The 27,203-nt window shown below is 49.7% G+C and overlaps 1 protein-coding gene across 4 annotated transcripts in view; it reads right to left on the bottom strand.

Annotated features, from left to right (window-relative positions):
- Nucleotides 1-27,203, bottom strand: part of LOC145342936 (paladin-like) — a 144,402-nt gene that overhangs the window by 97,541 nt on the left and 19,658 nt on the right. For all 4 annotated transcript variants that reach the window (XM_080188568.1, XM_080188569.1, XM_080188572.1 and 1 more), the window contains exons 5-6: nucleotides 12,596-12,744; nucleotides 2,102-2,198 (exon numbers count right to left, since the gene is read on the bottom strand). In XM_080188568.1, the coding sequence (XP_080044694.1) occupies nucleotides 2,102-2,198; nucleotides 12,596-12,744 (246 nt within the window). The remainder of the gene's footprint in view (nucleotides 1-2,101; nucleotides 2,199-12,595; nucleotides 12,745-27,203) is intronic.

Raw genomic sequence — 27,203 nt, 5'->3', positions numbered from 1 at the left:
CCCTTGCACCCTAAACTCACGTGCCTGAGAAGTTGCCTCAAAGTGAGTGGCGGAATGACTTGGTGCTCACAGCTTGACGGCAGCCTGACCATGCTGTCACTAACAACCCGCATCTCCCCTTTTCTTGAGAACGCCAACATCCGCTCCTCAAAGGGCGTGAGGACCCAGAGGTCTGGCTCACCACCTCCTGTCTTCACCCTCTCATGGGTGTTATAGAACATAGAACATAGAACATTACAGCGCAGAACAGGCCCTTCGGCCCACGATGTTGCGCCGACCAGTTACAAAAACAATGACCCACTAGCCTATACCAATCCCTTTTCGTCCATAAACCTATCCACAGATCTCTTAAACGCCCCCAAACTAGGCGCATTTACAACTGCAGCAGGCAGGGCATTCCAATCCCTCACCACCACCCGCTGGGTAAAGAACCAACCCCTGACATCCGTCCTGTAACTACCCCCCCCTTAATTATGCTTGGTCTTCTCCTGTAGAGACAGAAGGAGCCATGAAAGAAACAGTGGCTTGATTCCTACAGAGTATCAAGTCATGGCCCTTAAAAGGCAAGCACAGTAGGGCTCTTGGGGGTGGGGAAGGGAGGGAGGAAGGAGGTGCTTGGCGATCAGGGTGCTGGGAGGGGAGGATCTGGGGGAGGATGCAAGATGGGGTTCATCACTCACCTTTGCTGCACAGGTCATTGACTTTTTTTCAGCATGGCTTCCGGGTTCAGGGGACCAGCGCCCTGCCACTGACTTAAGGTGGTGACATCCTCCTAGGCGGCATTTCCATCAGCCCCCTCTTGGTCTGTGTCCTCCTGGGGAGAAGAGGGTGTCCTGCCTCGCCTCTGCTGCATCCAGCAGCCTCCCGAGGTCGCCCTCAGAAAATCAGGGGGCTGGTCGTGCGAACATTTTGTGCAGGAATGCCTGCCTGCCTGTCCATTCTTGAGTTTTTAATGGAGCTGCCCCTCATTAGGGCAGATCAGCTTCAGGCAGTTTGGCAGGGCATTCCAGCAAGTTACATGCAGTTTGCTTGTTAACATTGAGGGGAAGGCAATGAGCACTTGCGGGTGTGAAGATGGGGAGGTGACGTAGTGGATCAGTGCCTTAATGACTGGGGACAGAGGAGCGAGAAGGAGGTATCACCCAGCCAGTGGATTCCACAGGAGATGGGGGCCTTGTGCAGGAGGCTCCTGAGTGGGAGTGAGGGGGATCTTGCTGCCTGATATCTGCAGGGTAGAGGTGGATCTCTCTGCCTGAGATCAGTGGGGAGAATGGGGGTCCTCTGCCTGAAATCAGCAGGAGGGAAGGGGAGTCCGCTGTCACTCTGCCTCAGATCAGTGGGGAGGAAGGCCTGCAGTCAGTGGGTGGTGGGGGCATTAGGGGGTCATTAATGTTGTGGAGATGGGGCAATATCTGTGGGGGCTAGGGGGAGGCATTATTCGGCCCAGGAGGGATATGGCAGGGAGTGTTATTCTATTATTTTTACGCATGTGCATCTGGAGGTGCCAACTAGAGCTGCGGGATTTCGGGAGCATAAAGTCCTGCCCACAGACTTGTGCAGCACGATTTGAAATCGCTGATATTTTTGCCGGCAGAGTGTATATGGGGGCGGCTGAGAACAGGTCTAAAAGTCAGATCTGAAACATTCCCAGTTTCAAGTCCACCCAGCACTAAGAATGAGAATGGTGAAATAGAGCCCCTGAGGTTTTAAGTTGGTGGTTGTCTTTTTAGGTTCAGTCAGGATAAAGAGTAGTTCAGATTTGTTTTCCAAGCTTATCTTCATATTTTGTTCCATATTTCACCAGTTGCAATGTACAGAAAAGTGGGATACCTGTCAACCTTGGCTGAGTGGTAACATTCATGCCACTGATCAGAAGGTTGTGGGTTCAGGATGTTACCAAATGCTGTATGAACAGACATACAGTATTGAAGAATGACTTCAGGATTTCTTCCACTAGAGGTGAGAAGATTAAGAGGTGAGCTGACAGTTGGAGTAGAGCTGAAATAGGACCAGTAGATTAATGAGATGATAGCTTGGTTAATGCAAACACAAGATTACCTCACAGAAAATAATAAGAATACAGAGAATAAAGTGTGCTCACTTCTTCAACAATTTTCCTTCCATTTGGGAATGAAGTTCTGTAGCTTTCAATGATCTGGAAGTGGCTTTCTTGACCAGGAATTCTTTTCTTTTCAGATCTAATTTTATAAATAACATGATCATCAATCATTCATTAACATTTAACCATATTTTTACAGTTTAAGGAGATGGCTCATTGAAAAGATTTAATAATGCACATTCTTAGTTATTAATAAATATAATTAAACTCATAGGCCATTTTGCCCAAGTAGTTTACCTTGAACAGAATTAAAAACGGTTCTATTTAGATGAAAGGTGTATGAAATTGAATAATATCGGGAAATAATTAAATAAAAGAAGAACAGGTGCATTTTTAGAAACAGTAAAAGGCCCTTCAGTGTAACAAATCTATTTATTTTTCTGATACCAACTCTACCAACCCAGTTATTTCCTAAATCGCAATCTCAACTATTGACGCTCATTCCATCTACTGACCTTCTCCCACATCATTCCATCCAACAACCAACTTTCTCCACATATTCCTCAATCCTTACCCACTCTGATAATTCATTGAAAAGTGACCTCCATATATATTGTACACTTCAGTATCCTTCTCTTTTAGTTAATTCAAAGCATTAACTCTTAGGTGAAAGTATTTTACTGGGCTTCTCCTCTTACTTTCAACTTCCTCATTTTAACTTGTGCCTCCAGGGACATGAATCTTTCATCATAGGAGCACTGGAATGGAAATAGTTCATTCAGTCTCTCAAGCCTACTCAATGAGATTACAGCAACTCTTATTCCTTAGTACCAGCCACCTCAGATTTCAAACTATCAATTACTGTTTGCAGAGAGAGTTCTAAATATCTACAATTCTTTCCATGTAAAAGTATTTAGTTTTGCTGACCATACCTCTTGAGTACTTGACTCACAACAAACAGAAATAATACATTTCTCTATACATCATTAGTTTCCTTTAATATTTGACTACTTAGATCAAATCATTCCTTAACCTTCTAAATTCCAGAAAGAATAACCTATTTGGGCAATCCGTTCTTGTACTTAAGACCTACGCTGTCTTTGAGTCCGATATATCTTTCCTAAGGTTTATTATCTAGAAGTGATCTCAGGACTCCACTTACCCCAGGGCTTTGTATAGATGTAATGTAACTTCTAACCCCTTGTATTTGATTCTCCTTGATGTAAAGGCCAGCACATTTTCTATGCCTGTTTATGATCTCTGTTCAATGATCTTTGTCGTTGGATCACCAATCCCCAAGGCTCTTTGGATGTCCACTGTTTTTAGCTTTGCACCATTTAAAAAGTATTTTCTTCTATCCTTTGTAGATCCAAAGTAGACAACCTTACATTTGCCTACATTGGAATGCATTCACCTCATTTTTACATTCATTTAATTTAATAGTATCTAATAATGTTCTGCTTCCATCCGCACTGCCTTTACTGCCCTCATTATGTCAACGGTAAATTTGAATGGAACTTCCCATGCAATCATTTAAGTAATTAGGAAATATATTGAACAGTTAAAGTCCCAAAACTAATCTAGTAGACACCAAGTCAGATCCTGGCTGTTGAGGGTACCTGACCATTATTCACTACCTTCTATTCACACGCTCAACAAATTTCCTAACAAGGTCAATTATTTAGTTCAGTCCATGAGCTTCAACTTTAGCTGACAGTCTCCGATGAGGGACTTTACCTCATGCTTTCTGGGAATCCAACTGAATAACATTCATGGGCATAATCTTATTGGCTCACCATGCTGGTTGATTGGCGTGGCAAGGCAGTAAAACAGGGCAAGAAGCAAACAAAAAAATCAGGTTCACCCCCAATTTCTTGCCTCTATTAATTACACAACCACTGTTTTGTTGGCAAAATCAACTTTGTACCAAGCTGATTACAATATTGAAACATCATTTAAATGTCATTAGTGAGTCTTGGCCTTTATCGTCCGAGCTTACTTGAACTTACCTGCTTGTCAGTCAAGCTCTCCACCGGTGAGAGTCACGTACAGTCCCCACCAACGGGGATCAGACGTGATGGCCTCACCAGTGGGACTGACAGCCATTGCAGCCCCGGGTGGTCAGGGGCAGGACTGGACAATGCCAAGGGGATGGGGCCTAAGAGGAGTGGGCAGAAGCAAAGGGGAGCTCTGCAGTTCAGGGGAGGGAAGGGAGAAACTCTGCAGGGATGGCGATTGGGGGGATATGGGGGAACTTACAAAGGGAGCGTTCGGAGAAGGAAGGAGACTCTGGAAAAGGGCACGATGGGAGGAACTACAAAGTGGGGAATGGGGGGATTGACACTGGCACAGGGAGCAATCAGCAAGAACAAAGAAAATTACAGCACAGGAACAGGTCCTTAGGCCCTTCAAGCAGCACCGACCATGCTGTCTGTCTGAACTAAAAGCCCCTTTCGGGGATCACATCCCTCTATTTCCAAGCTACTCATGTATTAGTCAAGATTCCCCTTAAAAATCATTATTGTATCTGCATCTACTACCTCCCTGGCAGCGACTTCCAGGTACCCACCACATTCTGCATATAAAAATTTGCCTCGTACATCTCCTTTAAACCTTGCCTCTTGCACCTTAAATTTATGCCCCCTAGTAACTGACTCTTCTGGGAATAAGCTTCTAACTATCCACTATGTCCCTGCCCCTCATAATCTTGTAGATTTCTATCAGGTCGCCCCTCAACCTCCGTCGTTCCAGTAAGAACAAACCAAGTTTCTCCAACCTCCCTTCATAGCTAATGCCCTCCATATCAGGCAATATCCTGGTAAATCTTTTCTGTGCCCTTTCCAAAGCTTCCACATCCTTCTGGTAGTGTGGCTATCAGAATTGAACACCATATTCCAAGTGCAGCCTAAGGTTCTATAAAGCTGCAACATGACTTGGGTTGGGGATCCCCAAGTTGGTAAAACAGCTCAGCAGCCAGCTCACTGGTGAGATTAGGCTCCACCCCTCCCCCTACTGGCGAAAAATGCATCCTGGCTCCTTTTTTGCACTAAGGACCATAAGATTGTGACTCACAACTTACCCAAGAAAACGTCATTCTCTACTGTTTTCTCACATGTTCGGCACTTAGAACTTTTTTGACAAATTCCACCTATAGACTAGTCGCCCTTTCAAAAAAAGTGCAATCAGATTCTTCAGGTATAGTCTACCCTTTACAAATTCATACTGGATGAAAATTTTCAAGGTGTTCAGTCAATCTCTCCTTAATCATAGACCCCAGCAATTTCCCAAAGAACAGATGTTCAGCTAAATGGTCTATAATTCTTGGTTTCCCTTCCTCACATTTTATAAACAGAGGAATGACATGCACAATTTTCCTATCTAAAGAAATGGTTCCTGACTTGACAACCTAGACAATGGAAAGTTATCAAATTATTTTCAGGATGCCAGAAAAAAATTAGAATTCATGGAAAGTGCTTCCAAAGATACTGCCAGAAGAGTTGGGGAGTTCCCATAGAACCATAGAAAATTACAGCTCAGAAACAAGCCTTTTGGCCCTTCTTGTCTGTGCTGAACCATTTTTTGCCTAGTCCCACTGACCTGCACTTGGACCATATCCCTCCACACCCCTCTCATCCATGAACCCATCCAAGTTTTTCTGAAATGTTAAAAGTGACCCCACATTTACCACTTTATCCAGCAGCTCATTCCACACTCCCACCACTCTCTGCGTGAAGAATCCCCCCCTAATATTCCCTTTAAACTTTTCTCCTTTCACCCTTAACCCATGCCCTCTGGTTTTTCTCTCCTCTTGCCTCAGTGGAAAAAGCCTGCTTGCATTCACTCTATCTATACCCATCAAAATCTTATACACCTCTATCAAATCTCCTCTCATTCTTCTACGCTGCAGGGAATAAAGTCCTAACCTATTCAATCTCTCTCTGTAACTCAGCTTCTCAAGTCCCGGCAACACCCTTGTGAACCTTCTCTGCACTCTTTCAACCTTATTTACATCCTTCCTGTAACTAGGTGACCAAAACTGTACACAATACTCTAAATTTAGCCTCACCAACGCCTTACACAACCTTACCATAACACTCCAACTTTTATACTCCTTACTCCGATTTATAAAGACCAGTGTACCAAAAGCACTCTTTACGACCCTATCCAACTGTGACGCCACTTTTAGGGAATTCTGTACCTGTATTCCCAGATCTCTCTGTTCAACTGCACTCTTAAGAGTCCTACCATTTACCCTGTATGTTCTACTTTGGTTTGTCTTTCCAAAGTGCAAAACCTCACACTTGCCTGCGTTAAATTCCATTTGCTATTTTTCAGCCCATTTTTCTAGTTGGTCCAAATCCCTCTGCAAGCTTTGAAAACCTTCCTCACCATCCATTACACCTCCAATCTTTGTATCATCAGCAAATCTGCTGATCCAGTTTACCACATTATCATCCAGATCATTGATATAGATCCCAATTTGGATTTATGCCAGGTTTGGTGGGCTCTGAAAAATGGAGGAACACTTTATCCTTGATATCAATACTTTCTTCTCCATTTGCTGTCAGGTACAGGAGACATGGGTGACTGCACAGTTTGAGTCTAAGACCACCCTCCATTCAACTGCCTCCTGGAAGGGACCATCAATCTCAAATACAGTCGCCTTCCTGAGGAGAAATTCCTGCAGCAGGATTTCAAAAACAACTACTTGCATTTATCTAACCCAGTGCCTTTAATGTAGTGAAACATCTCAAAGCATGGGGGTAATCAACAAAAATTAACAACAACCAGCAGCAATATTAGAACAGGTTAGCCCTAATTTGGCCAAAGATGTAAGTTTAAAGGGGTGTTGTTGAGAAGGCGAGCAAAGTGGAGAGATTTAGGGATGGAGTTTAAGATCCAGGTGGTTAAAGGTATGGTGGAACAAAGTAGAGATGCCCCAAAAACCTAGTATTGGAGGAACACATTGTCCTTGGAGGTTTGTCAGGTTGGAGGAGATTACAGAGATATGGAAAAGACAGAGGCGATGAAAGGATTTGAATATGAGGGTGAGAATTTTAGACCAGGAGCCAGTATATTACCACAGAAAGTGGTGATAAGTGAATAGGACTTGTTGTGGTTTAGGATCAGGAAGCAGTGTTTAAGCTTCTAGAGGGTGAAAGTTGGGTGATTGGTCTCGAGTATCGGAATTGGTGAGACTGGAGATAACAAAAGCTGAAATTACATTTTCAGCAGCAAATGGATTGAAGCAAGATTATATTATGAAGAATCCATTCAGTTCAAAGGAAGCAATGTTAATCTCTGCTGTGTCTCTGTGAACAATGAAGTATAGAGAGATAGTGCTTTCAACTTAATCTAGCAGCATTTACCAACTCAAGTGTGTAGACCTTCCAGTCTCTGGATCAAAGTGCTCAGAAGTTGAACTGCTCAGGACCCTCCAAAAAAGACTTCAAATCTGAATTAAAATTTGAACAGTTCCGACTTATTTACCTGGATAGTTACTATTAGAGGGGTTTAGAAAATGATGGGATTTAAAAACTATTAAAATTACTGAACACGGGAAATTAACTTAGAACAAGGACCACAATGTGCCTTATACTTATTTTCTGCAAAGGTACTACTTACATTGACATTCACATAACTATGACTATGGAAATTAAACATATTTTAGATTTGAACAAGTATTTTTTGAATGTATTGCGCACCTTTGTCAAAATGCAAACTGCCTGGAACATAATAAACCAGACAGGCCACATTCTTTGGGAACAATAAGCTACAGAATACACAGTTATCAGAAAAGTCATGGAGAGTTCAAATTCTCATACTTCAGAAAATGAATAGAAGTATTCACAAAGTATATAAAATATTCAATTCCTCTGATTAAAATATCCAATTCTTACTGATAATAAGGCAGAATGAGACAGTGGGATTGTTCAACTCTATGGTTTACAGTGAGAAAACAAAGTTTGAGCCTTATGGATTTATGTAAATTAGGTTGCTTGGTAACTGTGGGTAGGACCTTCTGGTCCTGTAGACAAATGAATTCCTAATTCTGCTAGGAGGTAGAATTCCAAGGTAAATAAGGTGTACTAATGCGATTGGAGGTTCCAGTTAGGATGACAGGGTAGGCAGGAGAGGTGAATGTTCAAAAATGTATAACTGTTTTGCCATTGCATTATAAACTTCAGAAAGAAAGTTGGCGTGTCCATCTGTCTTTCTCCCAGCATGTGTTGGTCAATAAATACGTCTTTAACCAGCAGACTGTCTTTCGCGAGTCTTTGTGTTTAACTCAATATTTAGCATCTGAGAGAAAACCTCCACTTCAGTTACCCAGGAAATGTTAGACAGGAAAAAAAACTCATCTAACTCCTGGGTATTTATATAGCTGACAACCCCCCCATCACTCACCCTCTTGATTCCCTCTGCAGCCTAGTTCCACCTGAAGCCCCTCTGACTAGCCCCCAAGACTCCCCCTATCCCTTTGACTTCCCCTACCCTGACCTGATTAGCCTTCACCACTTGACGTGGCCTCATAAACACCTCCTAATGCTCGATAACCCCAGAACCAGACCTGACTAACCTCTCCCACACACTGACTAGCCCCAGCTGCTTAACTTCCTCCAATCCGAAAAGCCCATGACCTAAAGCCTCCTCACCTGACCCAACTACCCCAACCCACCTAACACCTCACCCACCTCCCACCCTGCCAGATGCCACCCTGGTAACCTACCCACCTATTGCCTTACTCATCTGCAACCCTGCCTGACTGATCCCCTTATCTACCTACCCACCTGCCACCTTTACACACTTACCTCACATAACCTACCCCCTCGCCCAGCCAGATTCTCTCTGTAGCTTTTCAAAAAAGCTTTGGGACGTTATATTCTGGTAAGTAAAAAGTTTGAAAGTTTAAGTTTATTTACTGGTCAAAAGTAAGGCTTACATAGAACATAGAACATAGAACATAGAACACTACAGCACAAACAGGCCCTTCGGCCCACAAGTTGCGCCGACCACATCACCTACCAACCTACAGACCTATCTATAACCCTCAATCTCATTAAACCCCATATACTCATCCAGAAGTCTTTTAAAAGACCCCAGCGAGTTCGCCTCCACCACCACTGACGGCAGCCAATTCCATTCACTCACCACCCTCTGAGTGAAAAACTTACCCCTAACATCACTTCTGAACCTCCCTCCCCGCACCTTAAATCTGTGTCCTCTCGTAGCGACCATTTCAAACCGGGGAAATAGCCTCTGAGAGTCCACCCTATCTATTCCTCTCAACATTTTGTAAACTTCTATCAGGTCGCCTCTCAACCTTCGTCTCTCCAGGGAAAAGAGTCCCAGCTCCCTCAACCTAACTTCATAAGGCATGCCTCCCAGTCCAGGCAACATCCTTGTAAATCTCCTCTGCACCCTTTCAATAGCTTCTACATCTTTCCTATAGTGAGGCGACCAGAACTGCGCACAATACTCCAAATGAGGCCTGACAAGGGTCTTATAAAGTTCCAGCATTACCTCCCGACTCCTAAACTCAATCCCTCGATTAATGAAGGCCAGTACACCATACGCCTTCTTGACCACCTCCTCCACCTGCGAGGCCGATTTAAGAGTCCTGTGGACCCGGACCCCAAGATCCTTCTGCTCCTCAACACTACTCAGACTTCTGCCCTTAATAGTGTACTCGTTCATCCCGTTGGTTCTGCCAAAATGGACGACAACACATTTATCCGCGTTGAAGTCCATCTGCCACTTCTCCGCCCAGTCCTGCATCCTATCTATGTCCTGCTGCAACTTTTGCCATCCTTCCAGATCATCCACAACACCACCGACCTTGCAACACCACCGACACTGCAATGAAATTACTGTGAAATTCCCCAAGTTGCCACAGTCTGGTGCCTGTTCGGGTCAATGCACCTAACCAGCACCTTCCATAATGTGGGAGGAAACCGGAGCACTCTAAGGAAACCCACACAGACATGGGGAGAATGTGCAAACTCCACACAGACAGTGACACAAGCCGGGAATTGAACCCGGGTCCCTGGCGCTGTGAAGCAGCAGTGCTAACCACAGTGCTACCATGCCACCCCAATGTGAATATGATAGTTGGCGTTGTCAAATGGGGCCATGCCCTGCCTTCCTCAACAATCCAGTGCTATGAAGACACTACCATTTCCAGTACGCTCAACATTATGAGAAAAACCGGACCAGAAATCCCAGCAAGAAGTGCAGAGCTCCAGTGTGGCGCAAAAAGGTAACAGCAATGATAATCTGACAGTGAATCAGTCCTCGAAAGATTCAGGACAAAGTGCCCTCAAGGTGCTTCATGAACAAAGATTTACCATATGCAGTCACTGCTGTTTTATAGGCAGGAGCAACAGCTGATTTGTATCCACAAACATCAAATTAGTTAAAGGACTTGTGGTGATTGCAGAAGAAGAGGACCACCTGGCTTGAGGGTCCAAATGGGACATAAGTGGGCACTCTGGGGCAACTGTGGGGCTGCTGGTCTCTGTACAGTTCGTTCTTGTTAATAATTGCCTTTTGTGTCATTATATTGGCGATGAGGATAAAATAGATTATTGATGACAATGCCTGTGGTCCAACAATGGTGAGTATCGCCCAAAAAAAATGTCTGGGTTAACAGACCCATTTGAGATGTTGAAATATTGCCTGGCCCTGAAGAATGGACGCAGAGCGAACCTGAATTGGCCAATGCAGTCAAAAGTTTAAAAGCATATAGAAGAATCAAGAGAGGATAATATTCAGAAGCAAGAGCTGCGATTTTGACTTTAAGAAAAAGTGGAATTTAAGTTTAAAAAGAGTTGCTGCAGAGCTTTTTTTAAAAAGAGGACAGAGTGTTGTAGGTAAAGAGGTAAAAATGCCCCAGGGAACTGCAGGACCTGTGCAATTCCTGCATTGACGGACTGCAGACAGCGAGATTCTGAAGTTTTGGGGGGAAGAGAATTCCCCAATCAATTTTTTTTTAGAAGTTTAAAAGTTTTGAAAAAACAGCCTCAAATAGAATATGCTCAATCGTGCTTTGAAATTGACAAGTAAAACTGGCACATTGGGAGAGGAAAGAGAATGGACTCTCCATGCAGCCAAAGGAATAAAAAGATCACTAGAAAGGCTTTGTACCAGCAGAAGAGAAGTTTTAAAGGTTTTTTAAAAAGTTCAAAAAGGAGCAACCAGGATTCATGCCAAAACTTCAAGAGCGCAGGAAAAGCACATAGTGAGAATCAGCAGCTGCTGATAATAAAAAAAACAGTCTTAAAGCAGTAATGCATTGCAAGTGGTAAAGCATGTAAAGTGGTAATACATTTAAAGAGGCAATGCATTTAAAGGGGTAATACATTTAAAGAGGCAATGCATTTAAAGGGGTAATACATTTAAAGAGGCAATGCATTTAAAGGGGTAATACATTTAATAAGACAATGCACTTAAAGCAGCAACCATAAGAAGAAACAAACAGTAGCAATCAGGAAAATTGGAGAAGACCCCAAGAAAGAACAAACATTGTCTACCTGATACACTGCAGAAAAGGATGTCCCAAGGCATGACACATCAGGAAGACCATGCAGACTCTACAGCAATGGATGAATGGACACAGCGCAACAATCACCAGGCAGGAATGTTCCCTTCCAGTCAGGGAGCACTTCAGCTGTCAAGGGCATTCAGCCTCAATCTTCAGGTAAGTACTCTCCAAGACAGCCTTCAAGACACACAACAATGCAGAACCATCTTGCAGAAACTGATAGCCAAGATCTGCACGCATGAGGACTGCTCCAACCGGTTCATGTCACACTACCTGTAACCCCCATCATACTGCCTGGGTTTGCAAAATACTACTAACTGTCCTGGCTTGAGACAATTCACACCTCTTTAATCTGTGATTATCCCTCTCTGCACATACTGTACCTACCTCCACTCACCTGATGAAGAAGCCATGCTCCAAAAGCTCGTGATTCCAAATAAACCTGTTGGACTTTTAACCTGGTATTGTGAGACTTCTTATTGTGCCCACCCCAGACCAACGCCATCATTTCCACCCCAGAGGAAGGACAGGAATATGTGACAAACAAGACACACAATTCTTAATTTCCCAGCAGTTTAGCAGAATTATTGGATTCCACCAAAAGAGATGAATGCAGTACACAAGATAAATTTATCTCATCCTTCTACTTAGATGAAATATCCAACTTGCACAGTGTTTTTGGAATGATTGTATGAAAATTGCAAAAAAGTGTTGCAATTGCATTTCTTGGATCGGTGCTGTCAAAGGTTTAGTAACTGTTGAAAATGTCTGTGCATAACATGGAAGTGGTATATTTCAGGATTTTGGAAGAACCTCTCCAGCAATTCAAAGACCATGATCAAATCTCTGCTTTTATTATTATCTTATTTATTCAGATTAATTAGGTTCTAAGACATGAATGAAAATTTGTACTCTCTGAGTAAAGAACAGAAATCACAATACATGTTTTAATCACTATTTTGTACGATGTTAGATCTTCTCAAATGCCTTACCTTTCTATCTGAGGAAATGCTGTTCTGTGAGCCATCATCAGTGTACCTATTATCATTCCAAGATTGGAACGTTCCACTCCTGTCTGACAGTTAAAGAGTAGGGCAGGAGGTGCTTTGCAACTGTCCTTGAAGGTGATGCTTGGAAACTCCTGGAAAATCAGAATATCAAAAAACTCAGAAAAGACAGACACCATGAGAAATATCAAAATAATTTATTTACTTGATATTCCAATGAGAGGTAATAAACTTTAATGTTACCAGCCCCTGGAGATGGGCTGAAAGACGACTTCATAAAATGCTGGTGGAAAACAGTGGGAAGAGAATCGGACGTAATGGTGGGCCAATTAAACCAATTAATTGGCCAGTTAGCATCCATTTCCCACTCTACTGACATTTGACTAATGTTAAGACAAGTCCCCACCACATGGGGAGACTGTCAGGTAAACCTTAAACATTTCTCAATGGGTTCCCAGGCAAGTGGCCCTCCTTTATGCTTCAGCCGGTAAAGGAGTCTCCAGCAGCATTGATTGCCCTGCAGCCTGTTAAGGGGGGTTTACCTCTTTTATTGCTGGGTTCTTCCTTCCTGATCTTGTTACATTAAATTGAAAAGTTTACTTGGCCTTCAAGGGTACCGCAATACAGGCTCAGGACTCACTTTCAGTCCCAGTGCCAGATCAACCTGGTATTTGGAAAAATTCAGCCCAATGTGTGAAAACCTGGCCGCGATTCTCCCAAAAGTGCTGAATTGGTGGGAGAACCGTTCTAAATCCTGAATGTTTTCTCAGTTCAGCTTCTCACCCGAATTTCTGCACTCTGTGCACTGCAGAGAGGTCCCGGTCATGAATATCATTAAACACTCAGTGTGGGGACCTATTTGTGCCAAAGGGCCTGAAATTGGTGGGATAAGCAGGAACCTGCGCATACGCACACCACAGGGAGATCGCTGAAAAGACCTCCCAGCATCCAGATCACTGCCATCCAAACCTCACAGACAGCGCTGGCCTCATCGCTGGCCCCCACAACCCCCCACCACTACACACACATGTGGCTGGCCTCATCACTGGCCCCCACATACATCACTGGCCCCCATACCCCGCCCCCCCCCACAGAGACATCACTGGCCTCATTTCTGCCCCCCTCGCCCCCCCCCACCCCGCCGCAGTCTCCCCCCACACACAGACATGGCTGCCCACTCACCTCATGTCCCCATGGATCCGGATAATGTGGAAATGCAATCCCTCGATCCCTTGAACCTACTGTACTCACTGCTGCCCTGCAGTGAACTAGCATTGTGCTAACATGCACAATCCCAGCTTGTGGTTATTCCTGTCTTGAATGGGACCCTTGGGTATTGCACCCGTTCACAGCAGCCTATTGAATGGCAGCCAATCAGCATCCTGAGAGATGAATGAGACTCAAATGAATGCAGCCTTCAAAATTTCTCACAAGTATTTGTTGCCCTTGGCTGGCCACACTCACTGCACCTGCACTCCCCGAATAAGCCAGAGCTGTGTATAAGCTGCGGGAATGGACACGCAGCCGGTCACACACAAGGATGGCAGCTTGGAAACCGGCTCCCAGATTTTCGGAGGTAGACCAGAAGCACCTGTCAGATGCTATGGAGGAGAGGTGTCATTGTCTGTTCCCTGGCCAGGGCCCCAACCCAAGGGGTACATCTGCCATGGCAGAATTCCAAGAGCCTGACACCGCGCTCTGACAGGCAGAGTCGCAAAAAAAATGTACGACCTTCTGCGAGCAGCAAGGGTGAGTGAGCATCCCTCTTGGAATCGTGCGCATGCTTAGCACACATCTCCAACCCTGCTGAAGGCCATGCAACAAGTGACCCTTCCCCCAGGAACAGAATCTAACCTCTTCCCTTCACCCCTTAACGAGAGCCTGTCAGTGGTGACCACTTTCCCCAAAACTGTCAGCACAACGCCCGAGGCAGAGGCACGCATAGCACACTGCAATATGTTAATGCTTGCTATCCACCTTATGTTCCCACAGGAAAAGAAAATCCGCGTCACACAGGAGACAACACAGTCTGGTGGTGGTGTGCCTGAATAGCATGGAGGAGGTACCATGGATCTGGCAGGGGGTGATGGGCCATACCGAATGGTCACCAACAGCCAGGACGGTGTACCATAAGCAAATGAGCAGAAGCGCACCCTCAGCCTTGGTCCTCCTTTAAGTAAGTGCGATGCTGTGTGGAATGTTTTGCCTCCCTTCCCCTGATGTGTGGTTTTTTTCCAGGTCTGGATGCAGAGGAGCGTGGTCCTTCGGGTGTTACTGCCACCTCCCGCTGCTCTTCAACAAACTGCCCACAACTCCCTGGATGACACCTCGGAGACAGGCAATGAGGAATCTTCTGAGGGCAGCACCACTGAAGTGTCACCAGCGTGTACCACACAACCCACCAACACAGAGACAATCACTATGGTGGGTACTTTTAGTCTTGAGCCTTCTGGGTCATGATCTGGTGAAAGTATCACAGCAGCTGATGCACATCGGGTGGAGGTGGGCACATTCGAGGGCTCGGGCGCACAGAGGCCTGCCGAAGGCCAGGATTCAGCTGTGCCAAGCCAGCTGCTGGGCCTCTGGGTTTGTTCCTCCCAAAGCTGATGGAGATGCATCAGGAAACCCGGGGAGTAGTGGAAGGGCTGTCAGCAACCATGTTGCAACTGCAAGGCTGTTTAGGGAAGTCAAACAGAGTGCTGTTGCAGGAGGTGGTGCTGACAAAGCTGTTTCTCGGGCTGTTTTTGTTCTTTGTTCTTTGTTTGTTTTTTGTTGAAACCCAGGCCAACACTGCAAGGGTTGATCACAGTGGAAAGTCTGGCTCAGGGATCTGTCCTCATGGGTGTTCAGATCCAGGCCATCCTGGGGACACTATGGGCCATGGGCGAGTGTGTTTCCAGCATCCAGGAAGCACAGCATTCGATGGCCATGAGTGTCTGGGGCATGTGGGGAACACTGCTGGTCATGGCTGGGATTCTCACTGGCATTCTGGAGACACAGCAGGCAGTGGCTGTGAGCCTCGGCAACTTAGCCCAGGTTTAGAGGGCTATTGCTAAAGGGCTCCAGAGCCTGGCTTACTTACAGAATGCTGTAGCAGAGGGGCTCCGGAGCTTGGCTGAGTCTTAGAGGGCCAGGGCTGAGGGATCACACATTATGGGCAGACGCATCTAGGCCTCCAGGACTGGCAGAGCCAGGTGACACTGGAGCTCAGTCCAGCTACCGTGGCATCCCATGGAGTGCCCGCAGAGCCTCTGGGCACCTCAAGAGAGGAAGAAGAGCTTGAGCCTACGCTGGTGTCTTCCACCCAAGAGATCCCGGATGTCCAAAAACCTATCGATTCCCCCCCTTCCTCACACCGGGACATCTCAGGCCAGCAAAATGAATGGGGTGGCACCAAAACAGTGCCATCTGCAAGCCAGGAGGGGCCCTCCAGGTCCTGATCACCCAGGGGATGTCCGCCAAGGGCACCACAGGCGATGGGGCACACATCACAGCTGGCCAATTCCACCTCGATGTGCATCCTGGGATAGGATTCAGAAAAAGCAGTAGATAGAACAAAATTAGAAAGTTGTAGTTCACTAGAGGGCACGGGTGAAGGCTAGCATTAGTCAGAGTTTGGTAATCATTTATGTTAAGAGCCCAATAAACTATTAATTAACTATAAATGTCACAGCTGTGAGTAATGATTCTCCTTGCACCCCCCTGCGCCCCCCACACCGTACCCCCCACACCGCCCATACCTCAGTGTTTCCAACTCCCAAACACAGAGATGCTGTCTGTTGAGCCTTGCAGACTCAGCCCATGTTTCAGACTGCCTGCCCTACCTTCTCCAACATCCACCAAACCCTTGGTGCAAATGCCACCCCCCACATTGACCAAAAAACATGTGTCCTGAACCCTTACAGCCACGTGGGTCAGGGTGGCAGCGTGCATTCGGAGTACAGGTAGGAGTCGGACTTGAGCTGCACCAGGAGCAGGATCTCAGTGTGCACAACAGCAAGTCATCATCATCCTCCAGCCTTCAACCATTGCCAGCCCAGGCCCATTAACAGGATTGGATGTTTCTGGGGGGAAAGCATGATGGATGACAAGAACTGGGAAAGGGTGGTGTGGTGGTTTGTGGGCCCAGGTTGGTTTAGAGGGCTACACGGGCTCCTGGGGTGTGGTGGATGTGTGTTGGTCGCACCCACCTCACTGCACAGCACCAGTTAGGTGAAGCAGGCTGCAATCAAGGCATCCATCACTGCCCTTCCCTGCCAGACACCTGCCATCGCCACCCACTGGTAGGGTGCCCACCTCACCCCCTCGCCGCTCCTTCTCCTCCTGCTCCAGCTGGTCTTCCCGCTGCTGGACAATGTTGTGAAAAGCGCAGCAAACGATCACAGTGCATGAAGCACGCACAGGGTCATACTGGAGGGGTCGCCTTCCCACAGCTGTCCAAGAGGCGGAACCGCATCTTCAACAGGCCGATGCACTGCTCAGCGACGGAAGGATGGCTGCATGGGCCTCATTGTGGTGGGTTTCCACCTCGGTCTGGGGCCTCCACATCGGCGTCATCAGCCATGACCTTAGCGGGTAACCCTTGTCACCCAGTAGTCACCCCGGGAGCCTGGGCTGGTCTTCAAAGAGCTCAGAGATATCCATCTGCTGGATCACAAAGTTGTCATGGACACCCCCTGGGTGGCATGTTTCCACCTTCATGATCTTCAGCTGATGGTTGCAGATAATTTGGACGTTCAGGGAGTGAAATCCCTTCGGGTTCACAAATGGCTGTGGCCCTGCAGGCGGGCCCACAAGGCGATATGCATGCCATCCACTGCCCCCTGCACATTCGGGATCCCGGCAATGGAGGCAAAGCTGAGAGCCCGGGCCTCCTGCTGTACACAGCCCACATCAAAATTAGTGAACTGCCCTCCCAGGCATACAGGGCATCTGCAACCTGCCGCACACATCTGTGAGGCCTGGGAGATACCAGCTAGGTCGCTACTGGGAGCTTGGAATGACCTCGAGGCATAGAAATTGAGGGCTGCGGTCACCTTCATGTCCATAGGGAGATCATGGCCTCCGTTCCCCCAAGCTTCCAGGTGTGAGAGCACCTCACAAATGTGATGCACTGTGGTTTTGGACAAGCACAGTAAAAAGTCTGACAACACCAGGTTTTAGTCCAACCGATTTATTTGATAGTAAACGCACAAGCTTTCGGGTTAGCCCCTTCGTCAGGAGAATGGAGAGTTCCGGCCTCAGACAGAGCGTATAAAGCACAGCCGGTGACAGCAATCTCCTCTGAGAGGGTTTTGAAGGAATTATGGGCCCCATTCATCCTTGGCCTCAGCATGCTCCACCTTCTGTGCACTCGGGAGCCTGCTCACCCACCTCCTGGCCGTCAGTGGCAGCCCACTGCCCCTCTTTCCTGAGGATCTCGTGGTGACTGCTCTTAAGAACATAAGAAATAGGAGCAGGAGTAGGCCATCTAGCCCTTCGAGCCTGCCCCGCCATTCAATAAGATCATGGCTTGCAATGGTGTCTCCACACCCCCCACCTCCTGAAAGGCTGCCTCCTCCTTTTCCTCCACCTCTGCTGCCACCAACATGGCCAGCTCCAGATCGAGCAAATCGAGATTTAGAAAGAGCATTGAATGACGTATTATTATCATCGGTTTCATTGACCCAGCACCACCTCAATCCCTCACTGGGCCAGCATCCCCGCTTGTGGGAGCTGGCAACCCCACACATTCCACGGTGCCTGATTAGGATTATGTGAGATTCCATCGTGACAAATGCTAACACAGATTATGCAGGTCAGCGTGCAGCCATTGCCATATGTGCAACTGCAGTATCTATTACAGGCATGGGTTGTTGGTCTGTGTCACAGGGCAGGGACAGACTGTAAATCAGCACTGGATGTGCCCAGAGACAGCAGACCCCATGCAGTCCATTTCTGAACCTCTGCAGCCCGGCCTGGAGCAGCAACTGCCTCAGTCAGCACATGGTACACTCCTCCCCCACCTCGGAACACCAGCACTTAGTAGAGTCCCTGACCACACCCCACAGCAAGACAATGTTACTGCAAACTGCTGTGGAGGGGGCGAGGGAGCGGGAGATTTTGAGGCTACCCCCCACGTGCGCTTCAGCACTGCCCAGGAGCCGGGGGGGGCGGGTGGGAGGGAGGAAGTGGGAGCCCTCGAAGATGCCTCGGACAATGTGCTTGAGCACTGCCCGGTGGGGGGAGGGGGCTAGAAGCGGGAGCTCCCAGGTTGTTTCCCACAATGCACTTCAGCGCTGTCCATGGGGGGAAGGGGCAAGCAGGAGTCCTCATGGCTGCCTCCCACAGTGCGCTTCAGTGCTGCCCAGGAACGGGGAGGGGGGAAGAGGGGAAGTGGGGGGAAGAGGGGGAGTGGGGGAAGAGGGGAAGTGGGGGGAAGAGGGGAGGAAGAGGGGAAGCGGGGGGAAGAGGGGAAGTGGGGGAAGAGGGGAAGTGGGGGAAGAGGGGAAGCGGGGGGAAGAGGGGAAGTGGGGGGAAGAGGGGAAGAGGGGAAGTGGGGGGGAAGAGGGGGAGTGGGGGGAAGAGGGGAAGTGGGGGGAAGAGGGGAAGAGGGGAAGTGGGGGGGAAGAGGGGGAGTGGGGGGAAGAGGGGAAGTGGGGGGAAGAGGGGAAGAGGGGAAGTGGGGGGGAAGAGGGGGAGTGGGGGGAAGAGGGGAAGTGGGGGGAAGAGGGGAAGAGGGGAAGTGGGGGGGAAGAGGGGGAGTGGGGGGAAGAGGGGGAGTGGGGGGAAGAGGGGAAGTGGGGGGAAGAGGGGGGAAGAGGGGAAGTGGGGGGGAGAGGGGAAGTGGGGGGGAAGAGGGGAAGAGGGGGGAAGAGGGGAAGTGGGGGAAGAGGGGAAGTGGGGGAAGAGGGGAAGTGGGGGGAAGAGGGGAAGTGGGGGGAAGAGGGGAAGTGGGGGGAAGAGGGGAAGTGGGGGAAGAGGGGAAGTGGGGGGAAGAGGGGAAGTGGGGGGAAGAGGGGGAGTGGGGGAAGAGGGGAAGTGGGGGGAAGAGGGGAAGTGGGGGGAAGAGGGGAAGAGGGGAAGTGGGGGGGAAGAGGGGAAGTGGGGGGAAGAGGGGGAGTGGGGGGAAGAGGGGAAGTGGGGGGAAGAGGGGAAGTGGGGGAAGAGGGGAAGTGGGGGGAAGAGGGGAAGCGGGGGGAAGAGGGGAAGTGGGGGAAGAGGGGAAGTGGGGGGAAGAGGGGAAGTGGGGGGAAGAGGGGGAGTGGGGGAAGAGGGGAAGTGGGGGGAAGAGGGGAAGTGGGGGGAAGAGGGGAAGAGGGGAAGTGGGGGGGAAGAGGGGAGTGGGGGAAGAGGGGAAGTGGGGGGAAGAGGGGAAGTGGGGGGAAGAGGGGAAGTGGGGGGGAAGAGGGGGAGTGGGGGGAAGAGGGGAAGTGGGGGGAAGAGGGGGAGTGGGGGGAAGAGGGGAAGTGGGGGGAAGAGGGGAAGAGGGGAAGTGGGGGGAAGAGGGGGAGTGGGGGGAAGAGGGGAAGTGGGGGGAAGAGGGGGGAAGAGGGGAAGTGGGGGGGAGAGGGGAAGTGGGGGGGAAGAGGGGAAGAGGGGGGAAGAGGGGAAGAGGGGAAGAGGGGGGAAGAGGGGAAGTGGGGGAAGAGGGGAAGAGGGGGGAAGAGGGGAAGTGGGGGGAAGAGGGGAAGTGGGGGGAAAGGGGAAGTGGGGAAAGAGGGGAAGTGGGGGGAAAGAGGGGAAGTGGGGGGAAGAGGGGAAGTGGGGGGAAGAGGGGAAGTGGGGGGAAGAGGGGAGGTGGGGGGAAGTGGGGAAGTGGGGGAAGAGGGGAAGTGGGGGGGAAAGGGGAAGTGGGGGGGAAGAGGGGAAGTGGGGGGAAGAGGGAAGTGGGGGAAAGAGGGGAAGTGGGGGGAAAGGGGAAGTGGGGGGAAGAGGGGGAAGTGGGGGGAAAGGGGAAGTGGGGGAAAGAGGGGAAGTGGGGGGAAGAGGGGAAGTGGGGGAAAGGGGAAGTGGGGGAAAGAGGGGAAGTGGGGGGAAGAGGGGAAGTGGGGGGAAAGGGGAAGTGGGGGAAAGAGGGGAAGTGGGGGGAAAGAGGGGAAGTGGGGGGAAGAGGGGAAGTGGGGGGAAAGGGGAAGTGGGGGAAAGAGGGGAAGTGGGGGGAAAGAGGGGAAGTGGGGGGAAGAGGGGAAGTGGGGGGAAGAGGGGAAGTGGGGGGAAAGGGGAAGTGGGGGAAAGAGGGGAAGTGGGGGGAAGAGGGGAAGTGGGGGGAAGAGGGGAAGAGGGGGGAAGAGGGGAAGTGGGGGGAAGAGGGGGGTGGGGGGAGTGGGGAGTGGGGGAAGAGGGGAAGTGGGGGGAAGAGGGGAGGTGGGGGGGAAGAGGGGAAGAGGGGGGGAAAGGGGAAGTGGGGGGGAAAGGGGAAGTGGGGGGAAGAGGGGAAGAGGGGGGGAAAGGGAAGTGGGGGAAGAGGGGAAGTGGGGGGAAAGGGGAAGTGGGGGAAAGAGGGGAAGTGGGGGGAAGAGGGGAGGTGGGGGGAAGAGGGGAAGAGGGGGGGAAAGGGGAAGTGGGGGGGAAAGGGGAAGTGGGGGGAAGAGGGGAGGTGGGGGGAGTGGGGAAGTGGGGGGGAAGAGGGGAAGTGGGGGGAAGAGGGGAGGTGGGGGAAGAGGGGAGAGGGGGGGAAAGGGGAAGTGGGGGGAAAGGGGAAGTGGGGGGAAGAGGGGAAGAGGGGGGGAAAGGGGAAGTGGGGGGAAGAGGGGAAGTGGGGGGAAAGGGGAAGTGGGGGAAAGAGGGGAAGTGGGGGGGAAGAGGGGAAGAGGGGGGAAGAGGGGAAGTGGGGGGAAGAGGGGAAGTGGGGGGAAAGGGGAAGTGGGGGAAAGAGGGGAAGTGGGGGGAAAGAGGGGAAGTGGGGGGAAGAGGGGAAGAGGGGGGAAGAGGGGAAGTGGGGGGAAAGGGGAAGTGGGGGGAAGAGGGGAAGTGGGGGGAAAGAGGGGAAGTGGGGGGAAGAGGGGAGGTGGGGGGAAGTGGGGAAGTGGGGGGAAGAGGGGAGGTGGGGGGAAAGGGGAAGTGGGAGGAAGAGGGGAAGTGGGGGGAAAGGGGAAGTGGGGGGAAGAGGGGAGGTGGGGGGAAGAGGGGAAGTGGGGGGAAAAGGGGAAGTGGGGGGAAGAGGGGAAGTGGGGGGAAAGAGGGGAGGTGGGGGGAAGAGGGGAAGTGGGGGGAAAAGGGGAAGTGGGGGGAAGAGGGGAAGTGGGGGGAAGAGGGGAAGTGGGGGGAAGAGGGGAAGTGGGGGAAGTGGGGAAGTGGGGGGAAAAGGGGAAGTGGGGGGAAGAGGGGAAGTGGGGGGAAAGAGGAAGTGGGGGGAAAAGGGGAAGTGGGGGGAAGAGGGGAAGTGGGGGGAAAGGGGAAGTGGGGGAAAAGGGGAAGTGGGGGGAAGAGGGGAAGTGGGGGGAAAAGGGGAAGTGGGGGGAAGAGGGGAAGTGGGGGGAAAGAGGAAGTGGGGGGAAAAGGGGAAGTGGGGGGAAGAGGGGAAGTGGGGGGAAAGGGGAAGTGGGGAAGTGGGGGGAAGAGGGGAAGTGGGGGGAAGAGGGGAAGTGGGGGGAAGAGGGGAAGTGGGGAAGTGGGGGGAAGAGGGGAAGTGGGGGGAAAAGGGGAGGTGGGGGGAAGAGGGGAAGTGGGGGGAAAAGGGGAAGTGGGGGGAAGAGGGGAAGTGGGGGGAAGAGGGGAGGTGGGGGGAAGAGGGGAAGTGGGGGAAAAGGGGAAGTGGGGGGAAGAGGGGAAGTGGGGGGAAAAGGGGAAGTGGGGGGAAGAGGGGAAGTGGGGGGAAGAGGGGAGGTGGGGGGAAGAGGGGAAGTGGGGGGAAGAGGGGAAGTGGGGGGAAAGGGGAAGTGGGGGGAAGAGGGGAAGTGGGGGGAAGTGGGGAAGTGGGGGAAGTGGGGACGTGGGAAGTGGGGAAGTGGGGGGAAGAGGGGAAGTGGGGGAAGAGGGGAAGTGGGGAAGTGGGGGAAGAGGGGAAATGGGAATCCTCGTGTCTGCCTCCCACAGTGCGCTTTAGTGCTGCCCAGGAAGGGGGAGGAGGGGATGCAGGAGCTTCCCACACTGCGCTTCAGTGCTTCTGCCCAAGAGTGGGGGGCGGGGGGAGAGCGGGAACCTTTGAGGCTGCTTCCCAAAGTGCGCGATACAGCTGCCCGAGGTTGGGTGGGTACGGGACTCCCTGATGGAACCTCACCCACCCGAGAGCTGTGAGGAAATAGAACACCCCCCCCCCACAACACAAACTCCCCCCCTCCCACTCCCACCCACGCCCACAGATATCACTGTTCCATGAGCCAACACCTGAAGGCAGCAGGAGGAAGGCTACCAGGCATTTCCAGGTCCCACCTACAAGATCCCCCACGTTCTGCTAATGGTACTTAACTCCTCTCGCCAGTTCAAGGCTGCCGCACTAGGTTGCGACTTTAAATTTTCTGCAGGTTTCCGGCGGTGCTATTTTTCTCTGTCTGGGAGATACGTGCGGGTCGTAAAAGCTGGCGGGGAATCCGCGAAATGGCCAACACGCCATCTCCCGCCCCGACTGAAAAGTTGCAGCTTGCGGTGGAAGAATCGCAGCCCCTTTTCCGAAATGAGTAGTCGAAGTTCCAGGACTACCTGCAAACTGAGATCAGTTTTTCTGGTTCTCATTTGAACCATTAGTCATATGTCACAAAGGACACCGGATGCAAGACATGTTGTTATGTTATTATGAATTCTTGTATTTTAGCATAATTTAGAAATGACTAAATGACTATTGTAGAACCTTACAGTTTGGAAGGTGGTCATTTGACCATCACGGCAGTTCTGACACTTTGAAAGCTGAAATTGTTCTTTCCCTTTAGCACTGCAATTTTATTCCTTTTCAATTCCCTTTTAAAAGCTACTTTAAAATCTGCTCCTATAAATGTAAGAATTGACATCAACGAAAAGAAATTCACGACATAATTTTAACCAACAGCTTAATCAATATTGTCCAGCCTAAATCTGATTGTCACGACTTACGTGGGTTTTCTCCGGGTGCTCCAGTTTCCTCCCACACCCCAAAGATGTGCTATTAGGCTGATTGGAAGTAATAAATTGTCCCTAAATTAGTTTCCCTCAATTTGGATTGCCATAAAAACAATAGATAAGGGTCATGGATGGAGGGGGGGACTGGTAATGTTAAAATGGCGGCGTGGGTTCATTGGGCCAAAGGGCCTGTTTCCCAGGTTGTTTTTGTTCTTTGTTCTTTGTATACATGTGAAATGAAAGTGACCCAAATCTTCAAGCATTGTCAGAACCCCAATTTCCAATTCTGATCCACAAAAATGTATCCACTTAATTTCCTCCGATTTATCTAGTCAATTTTCCAATGGAGTATATTGATGAGTACATGGGATTTAATGGGATTGAGAGTTATACATAGGCCTGGTAGGTATGGATATGATCGGTGCAACTTGTGGGCCGAAGGGCCTGTTTGTGCTGTAGTGTTCTACGTATCTGACAGAATTCAGCACAAGAAAACTCAAACATATCAGTGAAGGAAATCCCACAAGACACCATGCCCCCTTTGTCCAGCACGAACTGTTGTGTATCAGCAAGGGCTCACTAACACGCCACATAACTTTGGGACAGTAAAACAGCTTTTCAATGTTCTGTGAATGTGTGAGGGTGGGTGAGAGAAGTGGGCAAGGGGGAAGGGTGGCAGCTGTGTAGGGTGGTAGAAAGATGGGTCAGATCAGATCAGGAGAGGCAAACGGTGGAAGCTGGTCAGAGGGTAGTCAAGTTTAGTGGAGGGAGTCGGTTTGAAGGGCTAGTCAGGCCATGCTGTTGGGGAGAGGAGGTGTGAGGGTTAGGAAGATCTTTCAAGGGGTCTGTTGTATAGTTACACAGGAGTTAGACTAGGAATTTTCTGACCAGCAATTCTTGAGCAATTGTTCAGGTAAGCAAATTGGAATCATCCAAAGTTTGACCCTAACTCAGTGATAGAAGTATTTTGAGGATTCCACAGAATTCAAGCTTCCCAGGCAATTCTCATAGAGTCCGTGCACTGGGACTTGCAGATAGTCCTTCAGTGCATTTTGCAGGGGAAGGTGGGTCTTTGAAAGAACTGGGAGATTTGGGCCAATATTTCTGTCTTTGTCCCATACCTTTAGATCCATAGCAGCCATCTCATTTAAGTCAAATGCTAATGAGAGGCTTAGCATAGTACATGGCAGTTCCTCCAATACTTATTAGTTATTTCAAATTTTGCCCTAATCTCTTTTTGAGATTTCTATATTCCTCATCATCCATACCTACAGCCTTCGGCAGGAGTTTTAATCTTTGGCAAGAAGACTGAACAAACTGTCTTAAAGATGAACAGACAATAGGTGGAATTTTTCCATTTCTGCAAAGAGTGCTGGCTGAAGTAAGAAAACTGGTGTGTAGCTCAGCAGCTGCTTTGCTTGTTTTTCACTCCACATCGTACAGTACTCTGTACAAAACAAATGGAGGAATGACCCACACCGTACGAGGGACCATGGGCTGAATGTGAGGGGGGAGAGATATAACATAGATATTAGAGGGAGGTTTTTCACACAGAGGGTAGTGGGGGTATGGAATGCTCTGCCAAGTAAGGTGGTGGAGGCAGGCATGCTAGAGTTGTTTAAGACTAACTTAGACAGGCACATGAGTGGGTTGGTGATGGGAGGATATAGGAGATTGATTTAAATAAGGTTCATTAGCATTGGGACATCCCTGGTAATGTAAAAGGATGTGGTATGATAATAATGTTTTTTCTCTTTTCATTCACAGGTTTTAAGTCGGTCCGCCTTGTTGTCCAATGAGGGGCATACACGCGATGGGTCGTACTTGGGCTGCTCTTGAATGTTCGAGATTGGCCGAGTGCTTCGTGTCGTTAGTGTGTGCTTAAACTGGACCAGATGCTGGTCAACACGACAGCTCAGTGACTATCACTGTTTGCTGTGCAGACACATGGATTTGGGCCGGTGTCTGTGGGAGTTTGCGCATTCTCCCCGTGCTTGCGTGGGTTTTCTCTGGGTGCTCCGGTTTCCTCCCACACCCCAAAGATGTGCTTTTAGGCTGATTGGAAGAAATAAATTGTCCCTAAATTAGTTTCCCTCAATGTGGATTGCCATAAAACAATAGATAAGGGTCATGGGTGGAGGGGAGGCACTGAATGTTAAAATGGCGGCGTGGGCTCGTTGGGCCGAAGGGCCTGTTTCCCTGGCTGTTTTTGTTCTTTGTTCTTTGTCAAGCTAGTGGGGCAGGGCTGGAAAAAACCAACAACATTGGGAATCCTGGGATGGGGAAAGGGCATCCCAATCTCCAATAAAAATATGTGAACCCCTAATCCACAAAGGATAGGGGGGAGGAGGGGAAGGGGGGATATCCCATGTCTATGGGATTGGAGGAGCCCACTGGGGGGAGTAGGATTGCCCATGTGTGTGGGGGTGTTTCTGTGTGCATGTCCCTCTCCCCGGACTCTACTCCTCCCAGGTTCCCTTTGCCTGGTTCACAGTTTTAAAGGTCAGTTGTAAACCTTGCTAATGTACTGGATAGGGGAAATTACTAAGGTGGGCAATTTATATTTAAATGTGTTGAAACAAGAGGGGGCGTATTCTCCCATAAGTGCTGAATTGGCGGGAAAACTGTTTGAAATCCCGACTGTTCTGATAGTTCAGCTTCTGACCTGAATCTCCGCACTCTGTGCATTGCAGAGATCCCAGTCGTGAATCTCATTAAAAACCCAGGGGCAGGGCTGGAGTTTGACAATTGTGGACCAATCGCTGGCCAGCCTGGGACCATGGCAATGCTGCCTCTCTAGCTGCCCCACCCCCCCCCCACCCTCCACCCCACCATGGCCTGATTGCAGCCCCCACAACAATCCCCAGGCCAGCCCTGCCCCACCCCCCCAGCAGTGGCGATCCTCCCTCACCCCAGCAGACACCCTCCCTCCCCAGGAGGCAGACCCCCTTGGCACTGCCCAATGCCTGATGGGCAGTGCCAAGGTGCCCTCTGGGAATGGACACTTTGCCCCTTGGGCAGTACCAGGAGCACAGACTGGCACTGCCAGGATGCCCATGCCCAGGGGGGCACCACCTCCCAGCCACCCAATCCACTGGGAGGGCTCTGATTGCCCTCACTTCCTCCCAGATGAGTTTCCGGCTAGCTCCCCGAACATGGGGACAGAGTCTGAACCCTGCAGGAATGAAGTACTCCTGGTAGGGTGGGAGATTCAGGTCATAAGAACATAAGAACATAAGAAATAGGAGCAGGAGTAGGCCATCTAGCCCTTCGAGCCTGCCCCACCATTCAATAAGATCATGGCTGATCTGTCGTTTCTCAGTTCCACATTCCCGCCCTCTCCCCATAACCCTTAATCCCCTCTCTTATCAAGAACCCATCAACCCGCTTCTTAAAAATATTTAGCGAGGCAGCCTCCACCACTTCAACGGGCAGAGAATTCCAGAGATTCACCACCCTTTGAGTGAAGAAGTTCCTCCTCAACTCCGTTCTAAACTGCCTCCCCTTTATCTTGAGGCTGTGCCCCCTAGTCCTACTGTCTTTTTTGAGCGGGAAGAGTCTCTCCACCTCTATCCTATCC

This window comes from Carcharhinus amblyrhynchos, chromosome 5 (genome assembly GCF_965287045.1).
Source record: "Carcharhinus amblyrhynchos chromosome 5, sCarAmb.v2.hapA, whole genome shotgun sequence".
Classification (NCBI taxonomy): Eukaryota; Metazoa; Chordata; class Chondrichthyes; order Carcharhiniformes; family Carcharhinidae; genus Carcharhinus; species Carcharhinus amblyrhynchos.
The sequence above is the reverse complement of the archived record's forward strand: the minus strand, read 5'-3'. Positions and strand labels throughout refer to the sequence as shown.